This window comes from Chelonia mydas, chromosome 3 (assembly GCF_015237465.2).
Source record: "Chelonia mydas isolate rCheMyd1 chromosome 3, rCheMyd1.pri.v2, whole genome shotgun sequence".
Classification (NCBI taxonomy): Eukaryota; Metazoa; Chordata; order Testudines; family Cheloniidae; genus Chelonia; species Chelonia mydas.
In genome coordinates, this window is record NC_057851.1 from 80,775,911 (window position 1) to 80,799,039 (window position 23,129).

The 23,129-nt window shown below is 42.0% G+C and overlaps 1 protein-coding gene across 2 annotated transcripts in view; it reads left to right on the top strand.

Annotated features, from left to right (window-relative positions):
• Positions 1–23,129, top strand: part of LOC102942958 — a 122,855-nt gene that overhangs the window by 12,682 nt on the left and 87,044 nt on the right. For both annotated transcript variants that reach the window (XM_043542765.1, XM_043542767.1), the window contains 9 exons: positions 1,849–2,043; positions 3,270–3,432; positions 8,488–8,645; positions 9,442–9,594; positions 9,893–9,994; positions 15,399–15,560; positions 18,086–18,195; positions 18,440–18,575; positions 18,681–18,884. In XM_043542765.1, coding sequence (XP_043398700.1) covers positions 1,849–2,043; positions 3,270–3,432; positions 8,488–8,645; positions 9,442–9,594; positions 9,893–9,994; positions 15,399–15,560; positions 18,086–18,195; positions 18,440–18,575; positions 18,681–18,884 — 1,383 coding nt within the window. The remainder of the gene's footprint in view (positions 1–1,848; positions 2,044–3,269; positions 3,433–8,487; positions 8,646–9,441; positions 9,595–9,892; positions 9,995–15,398; positions 15,561–18,085; positions 18,196–18,439; positions 18,576–18,680; positions 18,885–23,129) is intronic.

Sequence of the window (23,129 nt, forward strand, 5' to 3'; positions counted from 1 at the left end):
GTTGGTGAAACGTCCCTTGTGATCCACCAGTGCTTGCAGCACCATTGAAAAGTACCCCTTTCAGTTTATGTACTGGCTGCCTTGGTGGTCCGGTGCCAAGATAGGGATATGGGTTCCGTCTATGGCCCCACCACAGTTAGGGAATCCCATTGCAGCAAAGCCATCCACTATGACCTGCACATCTCCTAGAGCTGCTACCCTTGATAGCAGCAGGTCAGTGATTGTGTTGGCTACTTGGATCACAGCAGCCCCCACAGTAGATTTACCCACTCCAAATTGATTCCCAACTGACCGGTAGCCCTGTGGAAGCTTGCAATGCCAGACAGCTATCTCCACTCGCTTGTGAACTGTGAGGGCTGGTCTCATCTTGGTATTCTGGCGCTTCAGGGCAGGGGAAAGCAAGTCACAAAGTTCCATGAAAGTGCCCTTATGCATGCGAAAGTTTCGCAGCCATTGGGAATCGTCCCAGACCCGCAACACTATGCAGTCCCACCAGTCTGTGCTTGTTTCCTGGGCCCAGAATCAGCGTTCCATGGCATGAGCCTGTCCCATTGCCACCAGGATGGCCAAATCGCTGGGGCCCATACTTCGAGAGACGTCTGTGTCCATGTCCTCCTCTCTCTCCTCACCTCGCTGCCATCACCTACTCGCCTGCTTTTGCAGGTTCTGGTTCTGCATATACTGCTGGATAATGCCCGTGGTGTTTAGAGCAGTCACAACTGCCTTTGTGATCTGAGTGGGCTCCATGCTTGCTGTGGTATGGCGTGAGCAGGAGAGCAGAGTGGCAGCGGTAGGTAGATGACGATGCTGACAGCAATATGGCGCCTGCACGGAAAAAGGCGCGAAATAATTGTCGGCCGTTGCTTTCATGGAGGGAGAAGCAGGCTGGCAGCAGACAGTGCAGTACAACTGCTAGCCACCATCATCTCCTGGGTGCTCGCGGTGCTGCTGGCTGGGAGAGTAGCCTGAGGCAGAATGGCCCCTTCAGGGATTGAGCTCACAACCCTGGGTTTAGCAGGCCAATGCTCAAACCACTGAACTATCCCTCTGCCAATATTCTAGGCAGGACTGAATCTCCGTTAGACAAAACTTAAAGAAGAGAATGACCTGAGTCACTCCCATTTATGTCCAGGCACCCCTGACAGATCTTACCGAAGTCTGCCAGGAGCACCCGGGAGACGACAAGGACAGATACCAGTCATACTGCACTGTCTGCTGCCACAAGGCAATGAGCTGCTGCTGTGTAGCAATACAGTCCCATGTCTGTCAGCACCCAGGAGACGTATGGTGATGGTGCGCTGAGCGGGCTCCATGCTTGCCGTGGTATGGTGTCTGCATGAGTAACTGAGGAAAAAGGCACAAAACGATTGTCTGCTGTTGCTTTCATGGAGGGAGGGATGGGGGGGCCTGATGACATGTACCCAGAACCACCTGCGACAATGTTTTTTGTCCCATCAGGCATTGGGATCTCGACCCAGAATTCCAATGGGTGGCAGAGACTGCGGGAACTGTGAGATAGCTACCCACAGTGCAACGGTCCAGAAGTCGATGTTAGCCTCAGTACTGTGGACGCACTCCACCGACTTAATGGTCTTAAGTGGGGACACACACAATCGACTGTATAAAATTGCTTTCTAAAAAATCGACTTCTATAAATTCGACCTAATTTCGTAGTGTAGACATACCCTTAGACTGCAAATGTAATTTTGTCTGGGAAGCAAGAGCCTCAAAATTACTCCCAAAGTAGGATATTTCACATGGTAGGAGTGCAGAGTTCTTTTAGTTAATTAATAGATTGCATAAAGAAACAAACACAGGAAAATGATGGTCTTTTCTCTCTCTACATAGAAACAAATTGGTCACATTATGCAGGAGTACAACGATGCTGTTCAGAGGGCTACGAGACTGTCGGCCGCACGACAGAACTTCCTGACAGGAAAGAAAAATCCTGTAAATATAGTGACACAGGAAGATCTGGTTATTTACATGCAGTGGTTAGTGTGTCACCTACACTCTCTCAAGGCGATTCACAGCTACTTGAGGGTAAGAGAGCATTGTGGACCGTGCAACATAATTACCAACCTCCGCACTGCAAAATATTAGCATTTATTAAATGTAATAATATTTCCCAGGGAAAACGTGATTTTGCTGGAGCGAAGGATTGAGAGTATATCTCAAAACTCTATGGGCTTGTTGTTTTAGGGGAACAAATCCTTGCAAGAATGCTATAGCTAGTGTAAAAATCTCTGATGAAAAAAGAGAAACTCAGGAAATTCAGAGTTAAGGTTAAATTTTAAAAGAAATTCAGAGATTTGAAAGTATTGAATTGCACAAGCAAAGTGCCCTGTAAAATGCTGGCAATGTAAAGGCCTGCTAACACAGTGCATAATTCTGCTAGAAAAAAAAGAGAGAAATTCTTCTGGCTCACTGAGGTAAGTAGGATAATGAGTCCCCTGGGTATAATGTAAATAGGCTGCTTGGGTTGAAGAAGATCAAGGGTATGGGCAGAGCAGTCTAGAAGGAGAACACCTGAAATCTTCTCTCCAGGCTATCTTTATAATCAGAGGCCTGGTCTACACTAGGATTTTACATAGGTATAGCTACGTCTCTCAGGATTGTGAAAAATCCACAGCACTGAGAGACATGGATATACCAACCTAACCCCCAGTGCAGACAGCACTATCTTGGCAGAAGAATTCTTCTAACGACCTAGCTATTGCCTCTCAGGTAGGCGAATTAATTACTCAGAAGGGAGAATCCCTCCCATTGAAGTAGGTAGCGTCTGCACTGAAGTGCTACAGCTGCGCTGGTGCAGAGGCACTGATGTAGCGTTTTAAATGTAGGCATATCCTTGTGGTGGTGGTGATTGGTTAATAAAGCCAAGCCGCAAGGAGAGATGAGTTTGGACTTTGTCTGTTTGTACGCTGGATTGGGAGTGGCATTTGCTCACACACCCATACAACCTTAACTCCGCCCCGTAGCAATGCCAGTATACCTAAGGACTCACCTAAGAACACAGAAAATTTCAAAGGCAAATCTGAGGAGTTGTTCTGCATTGCACTTAGTTTAGCTAGTGATTTTATTGTATAATCACTGAAAGTAGTTTTTAGTTGTTTATTTGTATCTTTCATAGTACAAATGACAGGCAATCATGGTTAACTTTTTTTTTCTCTTCTGTGTTTATTTTTTCCCCCATTAAGTCGCAGACTGGGTGATTTTAGTGCTTTTTAAGTGAGGTGAAATAACGACACATGCATTTATATTTTCAGGTACTCCAGTATTTGCCGATCTCTCGCAGAATGGAGGTAGTTATTGAGAAACACCCTGAGGTGGCCCAAGATAATGGGGACAGACTCAGAAATGCCACTATGTCGGAATCCTTATCTTCTAATATTCACTTCTCTCTTTGCCCCAGCATTTCAGGAAGAGAGGGTGAGAAATAATCGCATTTCCTTTAAAACCACAATAAAAAGACCTCTAGAGTAGAAGTCATCTGTTGATGTGTACTCTTGAGACAGGTCAGCAGTCTTGGTTTGGAAAATATTAAATGTTATTCTTGTTTTCACATCTGAGGAATCTGGAGTGCAGCTTGTGAAGCCAGCCAGCATCCTGTAGAATTGAGAAGGCTTCAGAGATCTAGAGCACAGAATTGAAAATCTGTGCTCCCTTCATTTTGCAACCCTCTGATTGTAGGGGAGGTTTGTGTGTTGTTGCAAATCCTGATTATCTGAAGGGCTTGTATGTGTATTGAGTCATAATAACAGCATATTAGAAAAACACTGCAGGACTAAACTTGATGGAGAGTCTGGGATATTGTTCTAATTATACTAAGCATTGAAATGTTACTCCTGTCTTTTCATAAACATTGCTTAAAAATATGTTTCAATGGGTGACCTCTTTATGGAGAGATTTATAGTTAAAAATTAGGGCTCTGGATTCATCGCAGTTAATTCAAAAGAATTAATCTAGATTAATCACCGTTTTAATCACACTATTAAACAATAGAATACCAATTGAAATTTATTAAATGTTTTGGATGTTTTTCAATATTTCCATATATATTCTGTGTTGTAATTGAAATCAAAGTGCATATTATTTTGATTATAAATATTTTCACTGTAAAAATGATAAACAAAAGAAATAGTATTTTTCAATTCACCTCATACAAGTACTGTAGAGCATTCTCTTTGCCATGAAAGTGCAACTTACAAATGTAGATTTTTTTTTTTTTGGTCACATAACTGCACTCAAAAACAAAACAATGTAAAACTTCAGAGCCTACAAGTCCACTCAGTCCTACTTCTTGTTCAGCCAATGCTAAGACAAACAAGTTTGTTTACAGGAGATAATGCTGCCTGCTTCTTATTTACAATGTCACCAGAAAGTGAGAACAGGCATTTGCAAGGTATTTACGTGCCAGATATGCTAAACATTTGTATGCCCCTTCAGCCACCATTCCAGAGGACACGCTTCCATGATGCTAGTTAAAAAATGTGTTAATTAAATCTGTGACTGAACTCCTTGGGGGAGAATTGTATGTCCCTGTTATATCAGTCTCAGATGATGACCCAGCACATGTTGTTCATTTTAAGAACACTTTCAATGCAGTTTTGACAAAACGCGAAGAAGGTACCAATTTGAGATTTCTAAAGATAGCTATAGCACTTGACCCAAGGTTTAAGAATTGAAGTGCCTTCCAAAATCTGAGCGGGACGAGGTGTGGAGCATGCTTTCAGAAGTCTTAAAAGAGCAACACTGATGCAGAAACTACAGAACCCGAACCACCAAAAAAAAAATCAACCTTCTGCTGGTGGCATCTGACTCAGATAATGAAAATGAACATGCATTGATCCACACTGCTTTGGATTGTTATCGAGCAGAACCTGTCTTCCACATGGACTCATGTCCTCTGGAATGGTGGTTGAAGAATGAAGGGACTTATGAATCATTAGCATATCTAGCATGTAAATATCTTGAGACACTGGCTACAACAGTGCCATGAGAACGCCTGTTCTCACTTTCAGGTGACATTGTAAACAAGAAGCAGGCAGCATTATCTCCTGCAAATGTAAACAAACTTGTTTGTCTCAGCAATTGGCTGAACAAGAAGTAGGAATGAGTGGACTTGCAAGCTTTAAAATTTTAGATTGTTTTATTTTTGAATGCAGTTTTTTTGTACATAATTCTACATATGTAAGTTCAACTTTCATGATAAAGAGATTGCACTACAGTACTTGTATTAGGTGAATTGAAAAATGCTATTTTTTTGTCTTTTTACAGTACAAATACTTGTAATCAAAAATAAATATAAAGTGAGCACTGTACACTTTGTATTCTGTGTTGTAATTGAAATCAATATATTTGAAAATGTAGACAACATCAAAAATATTTAAATAAATGGTATTATATTATTGTTTAACAGTGTGATTAATTGTGCAATTAATTTTTTAAATTGTGCAACAGCCCTATTTAAAACATATACAAGCATTTCTATAGGAAAATCTCTTCCTGGTGATTCTCTGTTTCTGCTGAATTAAGGGGACAGTGTTCTTGTTTATAGAGTGCCACAAATGTGTATGGTGCTTAACAGCCAAATAAGACACATCCCTGTCTCAGAGTTTAAATCCAATACTTCACTTTACCGGCACAGGGGTGCCTCTGGGACCTCCTAATGTCAGGGACTGCGGGTCTTGAACCCTGGGCTACAAAGCACTTAGGCACTAGTAAGTTCCAACCTGCCACCTAGTGACCCGCTAGCAACTGCCCCAATAGAAGCTGAACCCTGATAGAGGACTCCAGTCCTGGAATCTGATTGGCAGAATGCTGGAGGTCCTGACTGGTTTACAGCTTCTATACAAACCCAGCACAGGAACAGAAAGTTGTCCTTGCAACTGGGATCAATCTATTTAGGACTGCTTCTCCTGCAATACCTGCTCCTGCTACTTCCTACTGATCTCCTGGTAACCTGATCCTGCCTGCCTCCTGATACCTGACTCTTGGTTTGCCATCTGGCCTGTCTTGGACTCTGACCTCCTGGTATCTGATGTGGCTTAACTCCCGACTCCTGCTCTGATCATTAGGTCAGACCACCCATGCCCCAGCTGTGACTCCTAGGTGTTCAGGGAGCCTATGGCACCTATTACATTTTGGGGCAGGGAGAGATGCAGCCTGTCCTCCCTGCTGCAGCTAGGAAGCTAGGCTGAGCAGTGTGAAGGGGCAGAGTCAGCCTAGCTTGTTGGGGACTTGTTGGGGAAAGGAGGGGAGACTCCATTTGGAGGGGCTAACACTAATAAGCACATGGACTGCAAATGTAGGTTATCCCCTGTAGAGGGAGCACCTGTACAGCAGCAGGGCACAATCTGGCTTGGAGTTGGTGTTTGTTCATAAGTGAGTGATTAAAAACGCTCCGGTGGAGAGAGGAGAGGAAGGGAAAAGGAGGGTAAAGGATGCATCCGTGGGCTCTAACATAGAGGAGGGTATGAGATTTGGAGCAGAGATAAAATGCAGTTGCATGAAATGTCCCCTGCTGCCATCCACTATAATGAAGATGGCAGAGCACCTGCCCTGAAAGGCGTTGATGGCTTGATAGAAGGGGGAAGAAGTTGGAGGACCAGCCACTGCAAGCCTCATGTTTCCATGTACACATAGATCATAAGAGTCTCATAAGTTACCGTGTCTCTCAACACTTGCTCTGTGACCACTGTCAGAGTGGGTTCACACACACGTTACTGATTTTGGAATGTCATTAGCAGCACAGTGCTAGGATGCCAACAGAGTGAATGGAAATGCATTGAAATCTGCTGGGATATTGATGCTACTATGATTCTAGTGGCTGTATTTCCTGAAAATTCTGGTGAATCTGGCACAAGAGTGGCATGTCCACTTCTGTGACTTCGTACAAATTATTCCTCATTTCTGCAAGAAGGGGAAGAGCATATTGCTTGAGTTTGTAGTAGAGAATGAATTGGCAGAGGATCACCCTAGTGGTTTTGAGAATATTTGTAGAGTATTGTTAGTTTTATCACTGTGGGCTATCCTGGGAAATATCCCTGATTGCCTTCCTTCCCCACAATATCATCATTTTATACCATGCAGCATGTTTTAGAGTACATGTGGTATTCACTTTGCAGGGGAATGGGACCTTATAGTAACAAAAAGCTACTCAAAGGTGGCTTAGCTTATTTTTGGTTTACTTCAATAACTCGTTATCTAATGTTTGTACGGTATTATATTAACATTGCAGACTTCAGCCATCTATTATCTAGATCTGAGCCACATAGATTAAACAACAAATGATTAAACAAAACATTAAAAGCGAAGACAAAGTGAAGTGTAGAACGGGAACACAGATGGCCCATTACTGTCAAAGCAATGAGATAATGTATTTGGTTATATATAGTTCCACTGAAACCCCATGAGTCTGATTGAACTTTAGTGAATTGTAACATATCAATTAGAATTCAATGAGTATGTCTGCAAAATACTGGATAAAGGAGTTGATATTTATTTGGACTTTCTGCTGTTAAAGAAACTAAATAGCTGTTGATGAGAAGTGAATAATTGTCAAGGGTTAGAAACTGGCTTACAGACAAACAAAATAAGAATTAATGGTCATTAATTAATTTTCAGCATAGCAAAGGTTTGGCAGAGGATATCCTGAAGTTCCATGCTAGGGCCAGTCTTAATATACTTACTATACGTCTGAAAAATGGGGAGAAAAGTAAGGTAACAAAATTAGCAGGCAGCACAGATAATTAGGTTGGCTGAAAAGACTTTGGCAGGTCTGGTTCCAGACACAGCTGGAAAAAGGAATAAGGGGGAAAAACACTTAACCATTTCACTACTTCCCCAAAAATATTCTAAAAATGGGTGATTTATTTGGGAGGAAGGGGGGTTATTTCAAGCTGGTTCACCCGTCCGTAATACAGACATGAGAAGAGCGGGTCTTGTTTCTGGAAGCATGTTGTTGAAGAAAAACTCATACCACTATCACAACAGTATTATTCACAGTGGTAATAATCATGCGATTATTATAAAGATATTATAAAGAAATCTACTTTAGTTGCTTGTCGACTGTGAAGATTTGATTTGGCAGGCTGTGGGCACCGTGGCTTTCAAGCAGACAATGATGTCATTAAAATTCAAGCAGTAAAGTTTGTTTCTGTGCTGGCAGATGGCTACTGCTGCAGCAGCAACAACAGCATGCTATATTGCAGGCCTGTGCATTGAGAATAGCTATTAGTATTTTGTCTTTGGTGATGGTGGAGGTTTTAATAAAAATATCCATTTAGAATCCAGTGGTTGTTCCCTATCAGACTAAACACCGGATCTTAATTAATTTAATCTGTACGTACAAAAGAAGTGAGAAAACAGTAGTACTGTATAGTCCCCAATAAAGGACTGCAGCATGTTCCAGAACCCACTGCTTCTCAGCTATTGCTAGTAACTGCTACAAACTGCTGTTAGTTTGATTCTGGCCTTTTGTAGGACCACTCGGCAAGGATGCTGTATTCACGCTGCCCCAACACACAACAGAAACTGAAGAACTGAAACCTCAGCTCCAACTTCTGCTTTCTCACTTTGGTGTCTGCTATGATACAGAGAATCTCAAGAACTCTGCTAATGAGATGGAGCTTTTTTCCGTGGTAACTAAAGCATTACAAAATGTTCATGAGCATGCTCATGAGGTTTGGCAGGAGAACACAAGTATTGTAGGTTGTATTGCATTGCAGGAATAGTGTTGTGAATTCTGTGTTCTTGGTTGGAAGTACAATTATATAGAGAGCAGTAAAAAGCCTGTATAGCTTACCTTATAAACATATTCTACAGTAATAGCCAAAAACATCCTAGTATTGTTGTTTTTAACATTACTGTTCTTAGTAAAATGAAGGATTCCACAGCTTTATTCTACCCAGTCACCCTCGTGCCTTTTCACACAAGCTCATTTCTCAATTTTTTCCCTTTTAGTTTTAGTATGTATTACAGGCATTAGTTAGCAGCACTAGGAATCTGGCTTTTACAGGTCATTAAGAGTTACTTTACCAAATCCATGTAGGTTAAAAATTACCAGTTTGAGAACAATTTTCTCTATTTTACTACTTTACATATCCAGGATGTAGAGCAGGTGCATAATATTAATTCTATCTAAAGTGTATATTGTCCCTAATAAAATAGCCACTTAGGTACATGCTTAAAATTTAGCACGAGTGGTCCCTTTGAACCTCATTGAGACTAAGCATGTGCAGAAATGATTTCAGGATTGGGCCTTAATGTAGAATACCTGTACTGTGTGTCAATAGGCAGGTATAGATCCTATCAGTGAGTTCATATGACCAACTGGAAGAGATTAGGACATACTGTAGTTGATTGTTCAGTGGTTAATACTGGAAACTTGTCCTGTTTTGTGAAACCTGTTGAGAACCTCCTCCATATGCCTTTCAGGTTATCCGGAAATTTCGAAGTGTCTTCAGCAAACAGCAGACAATGAGAACCTTTCCAGTGTATGATGCAGGGGTGCCTGGGTCAGAAAACTGGGGTATTTTAGGACCTAGCATGGTTTTGAAAAAGAGAGCCAACTGGATTCCTTTTATAAAGGTAGAAATAAGTGATTTTTCCCTTTTTGCTCTGTTGGTAAACTGTTGTAATTGCAATTCAGAATATGGCAAGACGCTTTCCAGCGATTTGCTTTTTAAATGACCACTTTTTAAAAAAAAATTCCAGAACCATGTCTAACTACCGTCATATACAATGGGTCTATTTCTGATTTTCACTCCAGGCAAAAAAGTGAATGAAAATGAATGTAATGCATATACTTTATTGTATATTGCCTTCTATCCACATATGACATTTAAGTCCTATTTATAAATTTTTCCCTTGCTTTTCTGTCAACCAGATTAAGCCCAAACAAGATCCCTGGCAGCAAAAGCTTTTGACAAAACTGAAGCAATGGAAAAGAGTAGATGAACTATTGCATCTTCAATCAAAGTTTTTAGAGGTAAGTAAATAGGATATTTTAAATATATTCTATTTATTTACTAAGTGCTCTTGGGGAACTTTAAATCCCTGGAGAAACAGCTTGCCTGTGCAAAAAGCTTGTGTCAGGCTTACATTTCAGACTGTAGAGTTCAGACAAACTGAAGATCCAGTATTGAATTGATGCAGATTTTTTTTCTTCTGTTTTCAGTGAATATTAAGGTTAGGAAAATTTCAAAAGATTCAGAATGCAGGTTGGTTACTTGACTAACCATTCAAAATTTCCAGAGCATAGTTCAGGTTAAACTCCAGGTATTTACATCTCTTGGGCCTGATTCTGATCTTGCATACAGCAGTTTTACAGTTGATGTCAATGGCATTACTCCTATCATACACTGTTGTAAACTAGATCTGAATTAAGCCTGAAGAATTTATCTAGAAATCTCACAAGAGCAGGCACTTTAGTGAAATTGTTGGCACTTATTATCCTGGTAGGGCCTGAAATACCACGAGAATAGCATCTCTCACAGCATTTAGCAGTTCAGCTTCCAGTGTAATCTTGGAAATGGAAAAGAAATATTATGTGAACCAGAAACTCATACAGTACATGTGCATTAATCTTGCATGACTCTTGTTTCAGAAGCCTCTTGAGAGACTTTACTGTAGTATCACCATATTATTAAGGCACTGCTGTAGTGCTGTGCTGTAACATCCTGTAGCATAGTTGCTTATAGGCTTGGAGATTGGATATGGATATTCCGTAGCCACACTAGTTTCTAATGAGTTTATAGAGTAACACTTCACTGATTGTTGCAGTAAGTCTTGGACAATATGGAAATCTGGCATGTCATTGATAGTTTTGGGGAGATGAAAGGTGAGGGGGGGGGATTGCTAGCTGGAGGAGAATGGGGAAGATTATTCTCTCTTCTATGGAGTGGAGCAAGGGAATAAATGATTCTAGTTAATTAAAAATGAATTTCAATAAAGATAAGTGTAACGTACCCCACTTAGGAAGGAAAAATCAAATGCAGAGCTACAAAATGGGGAATAACTGGGTAGGCAGCAGTACTGCAGGAAAGGATCTGGGGGTTCCAGTGGATCACAAATTGAATGAGCGCCAACAATGTGATGCCATTGCAAATAAAAGCAAATGTCTTTCTGGGACATATTAACAAGAATCTCATGTGTAAGATCTGGGAGGTAATTGTCCTGCTCTATTCAACACTGGTGAGGCCTCAGCTGGAGGTCAGTGTCCCATTTTGGGCACCATACTTTAGGAAGGATGTGAACAAACTGGAGTGAGTTCAGAGGAGAGCAACAAAAATAAGGGGTTTTAGAAAACCTGACCTATGAGGAAAGGGTGAAAGAACAGGGCATGTTCAGTCCAGAGCAGTGGTTTTCAATCTGTGGTCCATGGACCCCTGGGGGTCTGCAGACAATACCTAAGATTTCCAAGGGTATCTGCACCTCCATCTGGCATTTTTAGGAGTCCACAAGTGAAAAAGGTTGAAAACCAATAGTTTAGAGAAGATAAGGCTGAGGGCAGACCTAAACCTTCAAATATGTAAAAAGTTGATATAAAGAGGCCAGTGATCAGCTGTTCTCTGTCCACTGAGAGTAGGACAAGATGTAATTGGCTTAGTTTGCAACAAGGGAGATTTAGATTGGATATTAGGAAAATCATTCTAACTCTAAGGATAGGTAGGCACTGCAATAGGTTACCTAGGGAGGCTGGGGAATTCCCATCTCTGGAGGTTTTTAAGAATTGGTTAGACATACCTGTATCAGGGTGTACTTAATCCTGCCTCAGCAGGGGCGGATTCACTAGATCAGTGGTTCTCAAAGCCGGTCCACCGCTTGTTCAGGGAAAGCCCCTGGCGGGCCGGACCAGTTTGTTTACCTGCCGTGCCCGCAGGTTCGGCCGATCGCGGCTCCCACTGGCCGCGGTTCGCTGCTCCAGGCCAATGGGGGCTGCGGGAAGTGGCGCAGGCCAAGGGGCTTGCTGGCCGCCCTTCCCACAGCCCCCATTGGCCTGGAGCAGCGAACCACGGCCAGTGGGAGCCCCGATCGGCTGAACCTGCAGACGTGGCAGGTAAACAAACCGGTCTGGTCCACCAGGGGCTTTCCCTGAACAAGCGGCGGACTGGCTTTGAGAACCACTGCACCTCCAGAGATCCCTTATAGCCTGACCAAAACTGAAGTTGGTAAGCAGGTTTTGATGACTACCAAATAGGTGAGGTGGCATTATTATTATTATTTGTTTTTTTGGTCCCAGTCTCTACCAATGTTTGAAATAAATCTAGGGGGAAAATATAGGAATACAAAAGGTACTTGATAGTAAAGGTAAAACCTTCCAATTTTTTTTTAAAGTCTTTTGCTGTATTTTAGGGTAGTATGAACAAGAGACCGGCAAAGGGCGGAACTCATTGATAACACTCAATAAATGATGTGCATGACAGAAAATTGTGGTTTATGTGGGAAATGAATGAGAAATGGTGCTTTTGAGTGGAGCTTGATTTTTAATTTGTCTCTGTTAAAGCTTCTTTTTGATTCAGTCCCCATGCCTATATTTTGTTCATTTATTTTTAACAAGAATTAATGATCATTATGCCTTAATTTCCAAAGCATGACCTCCAGCACCTTAATTCAAAAGAATTATGCAGAATATTTATTGTAAAAATCCTAGACCCCATAGCCTTATGTTTGCTCCTAAATGTATAACACTACATTAACAGAAACCCTTCCTATGAGAGCTGCAACAGTCTTAACAGTGATTATTACAGAGACACCATCAACTTAAAAATAGTACTTATTTATCTCTCTCCTTTTTTATTTACTAGCATTACTTGTAACACATAAAATTACTGACAAGAATAGAGAGAGGGTTTTTTTTTTAGTTTGTTTAATATATGCTTTTTGGCAGCACTTGGTGTATATTCAGCTTCCCTGCCTCTGAGCAGAGTTGGTCAGTTTCCTATTTTGTGTGAGTCTTTTCACACCATGACAGGGGAGAGATTTTAAAAAAATGAATAAATAGAAAGATAGAGAGGCAGTGCTGCCTCATGGATAGAGCATTGGACTGGGGGATTCTGTTCCTGGCTTTGCTACTAGCCTGCTAGGTGACCTTGGGCAAGTAACTTCTCTGTGGGCCTCAGTTTCCCCATCTGTAAAATGGGGATAATGATACTGACCTTCTTTATAAAGCACTTCAGTATCTACTGATGAACCTCACTCTGTAATAGCGAGGTAGGCGATAGGGGTGGTGGTTTTATTAGTATTTATTTATTAATTAAATGACTATAATGCCACAAAATGGACAGTGAGTTGGGGGCAAGTGTTGTACTTAACACTACTTTTAAACTTTCTAAAAAGACCAGATTTCACTCTGATGGATCCCTTTAAGGAATGAAAAGATGTGATATAGAAGAAAAGATGTATATGATGCACTGACTGTAGATGCTCCATATGTAAGACTGAAACGGGCGTCTCATTGTAGGCCCAATTTTCAAACCCCTCTCCTCCCACCAAAAATTCCCCAAAGAAACAAATCCACCTGAAACTACACATGCCAAATCTTGTATCTCAGAGTAGAAATTTTCCAGCAAGTTTGGGTAAAATAAATAAATCCAAAAAGGAGTTTTGAAGTGATGACTAAAAACAGTGTCTTGTCATTGACACTGTGAAAAATCTCCTAATTCTTTTTGGGGATCTTATTTTTCAATAATGCCTTTTTCTCAAAACTTAAAAAAAAATCCTGTTGGCCTTGCTGAGGAGAAATGGCATTACTGTTTTTTGGTGGGTAGAAGAGGAATTACAGAAATAATGTTCAAGTTTGGGATAGGGCAGGGCCTGAAATACCGAGTGTGATGGGATCCCCGGGTAGAGCATGGGACTGCTGTACCCCCTTAACTCTCTCCAGCCTGAGCTGTCTCTCACAATGCCTTGCCAGTGACAAGCAGCAAGCCCCTCCAGGTGCTGTTATCACTCAGCACAGCCGCATGTGGGGCCCCATACCCAGCTAGATTGCATGAATGCACTCAGAGCCACTCATGAATCACACAAAGAAAGGCACCAGCCACGTCCCTCCCAGCACTGTACCTCAGGAATATACCGTCTTGCTCAAGATGGGCAGTACAAATTTATTAATTGGTTCACCACTTCATCAATGGAAAGTGGACATACACCAGCCTTTGCAAACATGAGCAGTTTTGCCACACACTTTATACAAACTCACTGGTAAAGATAAACAGTTAAACAAATGTATTGACTACAAAAGATAGATATTTTTAAGTGATTATAAGTGATAGGCAAAAAGTCAGTTATTTGCCAAAATAAAATAAAATATAAGCATGCAGTCTACACTCTCAACCCTATTAAACTGGGCAACATCTAGATTTAAGCAGTTTTTCTCACCCCACTGGATGTTGCAGTTCATAGTACACAGATTTCACTCTTGAAACCTGGGCCATTCTCCTCTTTTGGAGTCTTAAGTCTTCTCCATGTTCTTATTGCTTGCAGCATAGGTGGGGGCAGGAGAAAAGGCCAAGTGTGTGCCCCCTATGTTCTGTTTTATACCCTCAGTCCCATGTGCTTGGAGAACACAATGTCCAGGCATGTCTGGTGGGCATTGCTGAGTCCCCAGGCAAGGTTGAGCAATTCCCCTGGTGTGGCCTCATGCAGGTCAGTCATTGAATTGTAACTCCCTTGCTGGACAATGGCGGCTGATGGTTGTTTGACACCTCGCCCGGGCGTTGGTTACTTTCCTTGCTGTTGTCTCTGGGGAGCTATCATCTGGCTGATTCCCCAACTTACAGCAGGTTTTAGTGACAACCATGCAACACAATTCTCATAACTTCATATGCACTAAAGATATACATATTTTGCTAGAACAGTAAGTCTCAGCTGATGACAACCTTTTCCCTGATACCTCACAGGGCATGCTTTATATGCAATATCACAATTATATATAGATGAGGAATATGGGGGTTACAAGACAGTCCCCCAAGGTATAGTATGTCACACCGAGGGGGGTCAATAAAGGGAATAAAGAGGTGGCATAGGAAGTTGGAGGGGAGGTGGCACTGAGGGGAAGAGGCTGTCCTCTTCTCCCTCTACCAATCCACCTCCATGAGGAAATGAAGCATCTCTCTCTCCCAAATCAGGTGGCTCTCTTGTAGTCTTCTGCTATGGGGAGGTCTCATCTGACATCTTCAGCCTTTTGGGGAGATGGGAGGGAAGGAAACAGACAATTTACTTGTGCAGAGGAGCAGCAATCATTTGCAGGTATATAATGGATTGGATGGAGGTGCTATGCTGCCTTGCTAAATTCCCTAGAACTCATCCCAACTCCTCAAAAAAAGATGGCCTTGCTTTTAGCTTTGCCTTGTGAATCTTAACTCTTGGATATTTGATGTGATTGCAATAAGGTTTCTGACATGGAGCAAGTGATTGACGTTCTCCAGGAGCATGCTACAGAAGTGCTAGAGCCAAGTCCAGTGCGATCAAGTTTTGTGACTTCTCACTGCTCAAGACAGCATAACTATGATCGAATCTGGGAGAGAATTTATAGCAACTCAGAACTCCAGCAGGTATTTTTGAAGGGGAAGATCAGGTGAAACTTGTGTAACTATGAGTATGGACTAGTAACTCCTTTTTTAGAAAACCTTCATTTAATCAGTGATGATGAAGAGCCTCTGCATTGAAAGCTTTTGTAGGGAGACCATGAAGTTCCCTATCTTCCAAAACTCGGTCTCCCTCCTAGGATGTTGTTTCTCATAGGATTGTGGGGTGGGTTTATATATGATTGTTCATACAGCACTGAATGATTCTGGAAAATGATGGCTGGGAGTGGCTGGGTCACTACAAAAAGTAATTTTCCCTTTGTTGATATTCACCCCCTCTTGTCAACTGTTGGGAATAGGCCACTTCCACCTTGATTGAATTGGCCTCAGTAGCCTTTACCCCCCACTTTGGTAAGGCAACTCCCATCTTTTCATGTGCTGTAACATATATGCCTGCCTACTGTATTTTTCACTCCATGCATCTGATGAAGTGGGTTTCAGCCCACGAAAGCTTATGCCCAAATAAATGTGTTAGTCTCGAAGGTGCCACAAGGATTCCTCATTATAATCTCTTCACTGTCCTGTTGTCTTCTAAAGAATACAGATTTCTGATGCTAACTAGCACTGGGTGCGTGGGTGGGTGGTTTAAGAAATAAATGCCAGTTTTAACACCAGTGTAACTCCATTGACTTCAGGGGAGTAACTCCTGATGACACCAGAGAAAGCGAGATTGGAATCAGGCCTTGATGGAGGTGGTGATGGATGGGCAGTACTAGCTACTTTCCTGAATAATTTTTACATTTTTTTAAAAATTTTATTGTGGAAGGGGCCTAGAAAAACAGACATCACTACAAAGTATTTCAAAGATATTATCTACAACCCTGAATTGGGGTGGGGTGGGGGACTGATACAGTTCCAATTACTATTATGATAGTCTCCTTAGGCGTCTGGGTTTGATCCTTCATTTGTATGCCTGCATGTAGGTTCAGAGGAGGCTCACATGAGAGAGAATTAGATTCCTCATTAAGTATCAGGGGGTAGCCGTGTTAGTCTGTATCCACAAAAACAACAAGGAGTCCGGTGGCACCTTAAAGACTAACAGATTTATTTGGGCATAAGCTTTCGTGGGTAAAAACCCCACTTCTTCAGATGCATGGAGTGAAAATTACAGATGCAGGCATTATATAATGACACATGAAGAGAAGGGAGTTACCTCCAGGGGTGAAAGTAACTGAGGCCACTTACCGGTACGGGCAGCTCCGGCCCCCAGAAAGGGCGGGGCCTCGGATGGAAGGGGCGGGGCTGGGGGGGTCAGCACCCCCCAGCCAGCCCTTCCAGTCCGGCTGGCCCGCACCGCCCAGGGCTCCCGTGTTGATTTAAGGGGCCCGGGGCTCCGGTCGCTGCTGCTGCTGTAGCGGCAGTGGCGTCCGGAGCCCCGGGCCCTTTTAAATCGCCGGCCCCAGGGCAGCTCCCCCCTTTGCCCCCCTGCGCCCGTCGGCGGTCAGGGGGGCCAAAAGGGGCAGGAACATTAAAGCGTTGCAGGGTCCTTTGCCGCAGCAGCACTTTAACGTTGCTGTGCCCCCCACCGACGGGAGGGCGCAGCAACATTAAAGCGCCGCGGCGGCAAAGGACCATCCTTAAAGCGCTGCTGCGGCAGCGCTTTAATGTCCCTGCCTCTTTTGCTCCCCTGTTGGCGGCCCTGCCGGTATGGACCCTACCACCAGACGCCGCCAACAGGGGAGGCAAAAGGGGCAGGGACATTAAAACGCTGCCGCGGCAACGCTTTAATGTGGGCTGGGTATGGGCTGGTGCGGGTTCTTACCAGTACGCAGTACCGGCCCGTACCGGCTCACTTTCACCCCGGTTACCTCACAAGTGGAGAACCAGTGCTGACAGGGCCAATTCGATCAGGGTGGATGTAGTCCACTCTCAATAATAGATGAGGAGGTGTCAATTCCAGGAGAGGCAAAGCTGCTTTTGTAATGAGCCAAATGAGGACTACATCCATCCTGATCGAATTTGCCCTGTCAGCACTGGTTCTCCACTTGTGAGGTAACTCCCTTCTCTTCATGTGTCAGTATATAATGCCTGCATCTGTAATTTTCACTCCATGCATCTGAAGAAGTGTTTTTTTACCCACGAAAGCTTATGCCCAAATAAATCTGTTAGTCTTTAAGGTGCCACTGGACTCCTTGTTATTCCTCATTTAAATATAAATTAAGGCTTATTCTAATGTTGGCTCCCTTCTTGATTTGAATGGGAAATCTGTGATTTTAGGCCTTTTGAAATTCAGATACAAATAATTGAAATTTACTAAAAATCAGTTAAAATTGTTTCCAGTCACCCTTTTAATTGAGGGATTTACTTGCTTCCAATCTTCTTCTGTGTCCATGCTGATTTTTCCCTTGCTGTAGCTCATGCTAGTCCCCAGTCAGGCAATGAGCTCTCTGCAGGTCCACCCCTGGACCCTGGTTTTTATGATAAGGCCTTTGTATAATGCTGACAACAAGAACTGTAAGCATCTTCTCAAAACCATTTTTTTTTTTAAACAGGATCAAAACATAGAGGATAATAATCCTGCTGTGGCTATGAATGAGAAGGGTATGGAAACTATCAGTCTCAGCAAGAATCCAGGATCTTCCAGGAAGAAGAAAGAAAGAGGGTAAAACTATATTCTTCTTGGTAAAGAAAAATAAATGCTTACACTTGTCCCATCTTCAAACTCTGCCAGAAACGTTAGTCCTCTCTTCTGTATTGTGTTGTGCTATGCTGCAGGTTTCCATGGCAGTTAATTCAATAGGCAGTAGTTCACTTCTAGACAGGACATGAAAGGGCTCTTTAGTTTAGATGGGTTTTAGAAATCAATTTGAGGAACAATGACTTAATTTTCTTCTGTCTGGAAAAAGGTATAGTTACGTAACCACCTTGCAGCTGCTGGGATTAGATGAGGGCACAGAGGCCAACAATAAGGACCTTATCATGAGGAAAGGAGCCTACTTGTCCGTCCTTTACTTACGTCACCTGAGAATCAGAGACCTCCAGGTAAAAACAAAAGCCCATGTCAGAGTTAATTTTTCAAGGGCATAAAGTCCGTGTAATCCTACCTAAGCTACAGTAATGTATGTTTATGTATCTCCTTTGTTTCAGCGGGTCTGCCTGGGAATCCTGAACTACTTCAGATCTGTTGAGAGAACTTTAACAATCAGCACCTCAGGTCTCACCCTGCATGCTGGTAATCTAGTCCCCAGTGCTGAAGATACTTGTTGGGTAAATGCTGTCAAAGGAGGCATTGGTGTTTCTGGTGGTCTTGGTTCTCGCCACTATGTCCATTATACACCAGCTGACTTCAAGGTGATCCATTCAATAACTCTATAAAAAGGTCATCCAAAACGTAAATTGAAATAGGAATAAGTAATATGTTCCTCTTTGGGGTTTTCTTAGTCTTTTTCTCTCTCCATTGCAAACTTTGTTGTGATAGCTCAGCAATTTATTCTATCTGAATTGCATTTATCCTCCTCTTCTGATTCTTTACCTGTAACTTTAAGGCCTGTTGTCTTGTGATCTATCATGGCCTAAAAGTGGGAGGTATATGCAGTTGGTAAGGCATTTGGTTTTAGCCTGGGGACCCTGAGATAGTAGACCTTAATACAGTGTATGGAAAAAGGTGTTTTAAGTAACATTTTAGAAACCTCTAGAAGTATTAGTTACAGGGTTGTTGTTTTTTTTAAATCTTCCTCTGAGGTCTATGTAGGTGGAATGTTGTAACTATGGCACTTGGCTTTACAGGTGAAGGTATACAAAAAAATTTCAATAAGATTTTAAAGCATTTTGACATGTACATTTTTTTCCCTGTGTAAAATATGTGGAATACACAGAACACTATTATAATATTATTTATCTATAACAATGTGTTTGTACTATGAAACCTGTTCAGGGTGAGCTTCAAAACTTGCTGCTGGCTTTACTACTGCAATGTAGCCATACCAAATTGATGTGCAGTACCATAGCATACCATTGTGTGTTCCCTGGACATACTGAGTATATACTGCATTCTCTCTCTCTTTCTGAAACGGCTCCTTTTTTGCTTGAAAAATACTTCATAGTACCAGTTGGATGAACTACTTCACAGCAGGGTTATGATGAGTTCACTTGCATAAGGTTTCTTTATTTCCCTCTCCTTCTCTCCCAAAATGTGGAAGATGGTGTAAGGAACAAGCCTGACCACATTTTTCCCAGCACTCTGTGATCTGGAAAGTGACTGCTAAATACTCTGTGTGTGGGGTGGGGGCGTTGAGGATGAGGTGGTGGGAGAGAGGGTGTAATTATGAGTGATAGTGAAATAATCGATGTGCTTTCCCAGGATAATTCAAAGGTACTGATGTATACGTTTGAACTTCAACTGAAGCCAAGATAAATATTATTTATTAAACCAACAACAGTTCAACTGGCAATGCAATTGGTAGCACATCCTCCAGTGTTTCCCTAACAACAGTTTCTAATATGATTTGTTAATATACTGCAAAGGCTGTCTCTTAGGAAGTTTATGATAATAATACAACTGCTTTCCTGGCAGACTAATTGACAGAGCCTCAAGCCTGCTCTGCTTTTTTAACTGATTATGCTGTAACTTGCAAGCTGGTGTTGCCAAGTTTTATACTTCTCACCCCACATGGGAGTCCAGTTGGACAAGCTAATTTGTATTATGACTATATCATTTTGATAAGACTGTAATCTCTGAGCTGGGCATTCAGTGTACAGTTAATACATCACACTGCTGTGCAGGAAACCCAGATTTAAAGCCATCATTTCACATTCCAACCTCAGGCTGGTTGAGACTGGAGGCATCAGAGGCATGACACTCAGTTTCAGGATGCAAGGGCATTCAAGAAATATACTGAGTGAAACTAAAAATCCTTCTGGGCGGCATCCCTCCTCCTTCAGTCCTAGGATTTGGCTTGGAACAGCATTTTCTCATTGGAGGCTGCTGTAATCAAGGTAGACAGAGTCAAGAGTAGTGATGCACTGAGGAGGGAAGTATGTGAAGGGTGTTAACATTTATTTTGTAATCCTATGTGGGTTTTGTGGTCTTAGTGCCTCTGAGCAGCTACAGGAGAAATGACAGGCACAAATAATGGTGGGCACTAATAACACCTCCTAGACACACAGCTACCTGATCTGAAGGCACAGATGTACAGCTGGATTTCTGAAAGCCTTATTTGTACCCACAAACAATTGTGGGCATCAAGTTGAAGGCGTGGTTGAGGTGTCTTTAAAATGTGGCTCCAAACCATAAACGTTGCAGGGATGCTCCCTGGTTTGTTTCTTTTGTTTGTTTATTTTGTTTGTTTGTTTGTTTGTTTTTGGGGGTGGGGGGGTGGATTCTCCAATTTTGTGGGATTGTCCTCATATTTCACAATATTTTGTGGTGACCACTTCCAGACTGCGGTCTAATTGGAGAAACAAATAGCAAAGACCAATTGAAAATTGAGGGGGTAGGGTGAAAAAGCAAAATTTCAGGATCTTCCCTCAACTGATGTAGGAATTTACTGGTACTTAAAACTTCTGCCTTGTATTGTGCTTCTCACTGTGATATTTTCTCAGTTACTTATCTAAATCAAGCTTATCTTGATTCTGCTATAAAGGATTTTTTAAACGTTAACAAATTCCCTACCCTGTCACTTCTGAGAGCACTGAAGCTTAATACTTACATCAGAAATGTAAGTAAAGAACAAAGAGCACATACTTTTAGCAGAAAGAAGAAAAGAATGTTAACAAGCTGATCTAATACTACATTTAAATTAAACATAGGTTTTTGTGGGCATTTACTGGCTAGTGAAATATGAATATATCTCTAGTCCAGCACAGATCTCTGCAGTTAACATTCTGTTACTACTAAGACAGTTAAAGAGCATTGGGCAATGCATTGATTTATTTGGTGTGGTGAGGTTTCCATAATTAAAATTAATGCCTTGCCCAGGGCAAGTATTCTGCTTTGCCCATCTCTCTTTCTAATGGAGTTTTGGAAGGCATTTTGGGAGAGGTAAACTTGTTTGACATCACTGATTTCCTAGAGTCAAGAGGAGGATCTTAGTAAAACCAAAGAGAGGAGGAAGGCTGGCAGTGTTAAGATATTACACTATAATATTGGACAGCGCAAATTAGGATGGTGTATTAGACACAGAAAAGTAAAAACAGACTTTGCATATAAATGAAGAATAAGGATCTTGTAAAAAAGATATTAAGTAAATAAAGTAACTTCTTGTAAGAGGTTTCCCTTACTGCTGTTGCACCCTCTGTGTCAAGGCATGGCATTGCAGATGGTCCCTGCCTCAGTTTACAATAAATAGGTACCGATTCAGAATCTGGTGGCCTGTGCCTTTAAACAAACAAATGTAAAAGCACGTGTTTGGCTTCAGCACTTTAAGACCAGGACCCAACAAGGCCCTGGGGCTCTGGGTTTACACTGGGGAGTTCCTTCGGTCTCCCAGAGTCACCCAGCACTACAAGAAGCAGACAAGCTTTCTTAACTGGCCTGCTGGCTCCCTCTTGGTTCATGTCACCTTCTGGCCCTTCTAGGCTTCTGGAGGACTAGATCTTACTAGTGGCCTGGCCGGAGCAGATTTTTCTTAAGCAGATTTCAGAGTAACAGCCGTGTTAGTCTGTATTCGCAAAAAGAAAAGGAGTACTTGTGGCACCTTAGAGACTAACCAATTTATTTGAGCGTAAGCTTTCATGAGCTTTTTCTTTTTTCTTAAGCAGAGGTATCAGGGCACTGATGTCTCCAGCAGAGGCCGAAACAGCCAGACAGATCATGTCCCTGCTGGATTTAAAAAATAAATTAAAATAAGGCACGGCTGTATAGGGTGACCAGATGTCCCGATTTTATAGGGACAGTCCCGATTTTTTGGGTCTTTTTCTTATATAGGCTCCTATTACCTCCCACCCCCATCCTGATTGTTCACATTTGCTGTCTGGTCACCCTGCGGCTGTAGGCCAAGGGTTTGTCTACACTGGGAAATTAACTGTCATACCATACTCCCCATATGGACACTCTTATTCTAGAAGAAAAGTGCTTTTTTTTCTGGTTTTGCTTCTACTGCTTTGAAAGCCAACACCACTCCTATTAATTGCAATGCGAAGCTCATGCCAGGGATGTTACTGAACAGTATTGAATAGTGGCACAGCGCCAGAGTAGATAATCTGGACCAACTCTTTTAAAGATGCTGTTGATTTTAGAGGAATAAGAGGTATAGGTAAATGTTAAACTATCCCATTGGTTCAGTACCTGCAAATAAATGTTGTACAATCCAGCACACACACGTCCGTTAATACACCATTTCAGAACCCAAATGGCGATGGCTAAACCTTTTGGATGCTTGGGGGTTCTACCCAAATCCTTCAAAATGTTATATAACACAGAAATGCATGACAAGCAATATTACAGAATTGGAAAAGATGGTAAGGAAAACAATAGTTGAAAAGAAGTCTGACAAACTAAATTTTATTTTTCTTCTCTGTTGCTTTTTTGTTACAAAGTGGCAGAAAGATAGAAGACTTTAAAAAAATATTGTGAATACCTGCTTGAGTGTTATAATT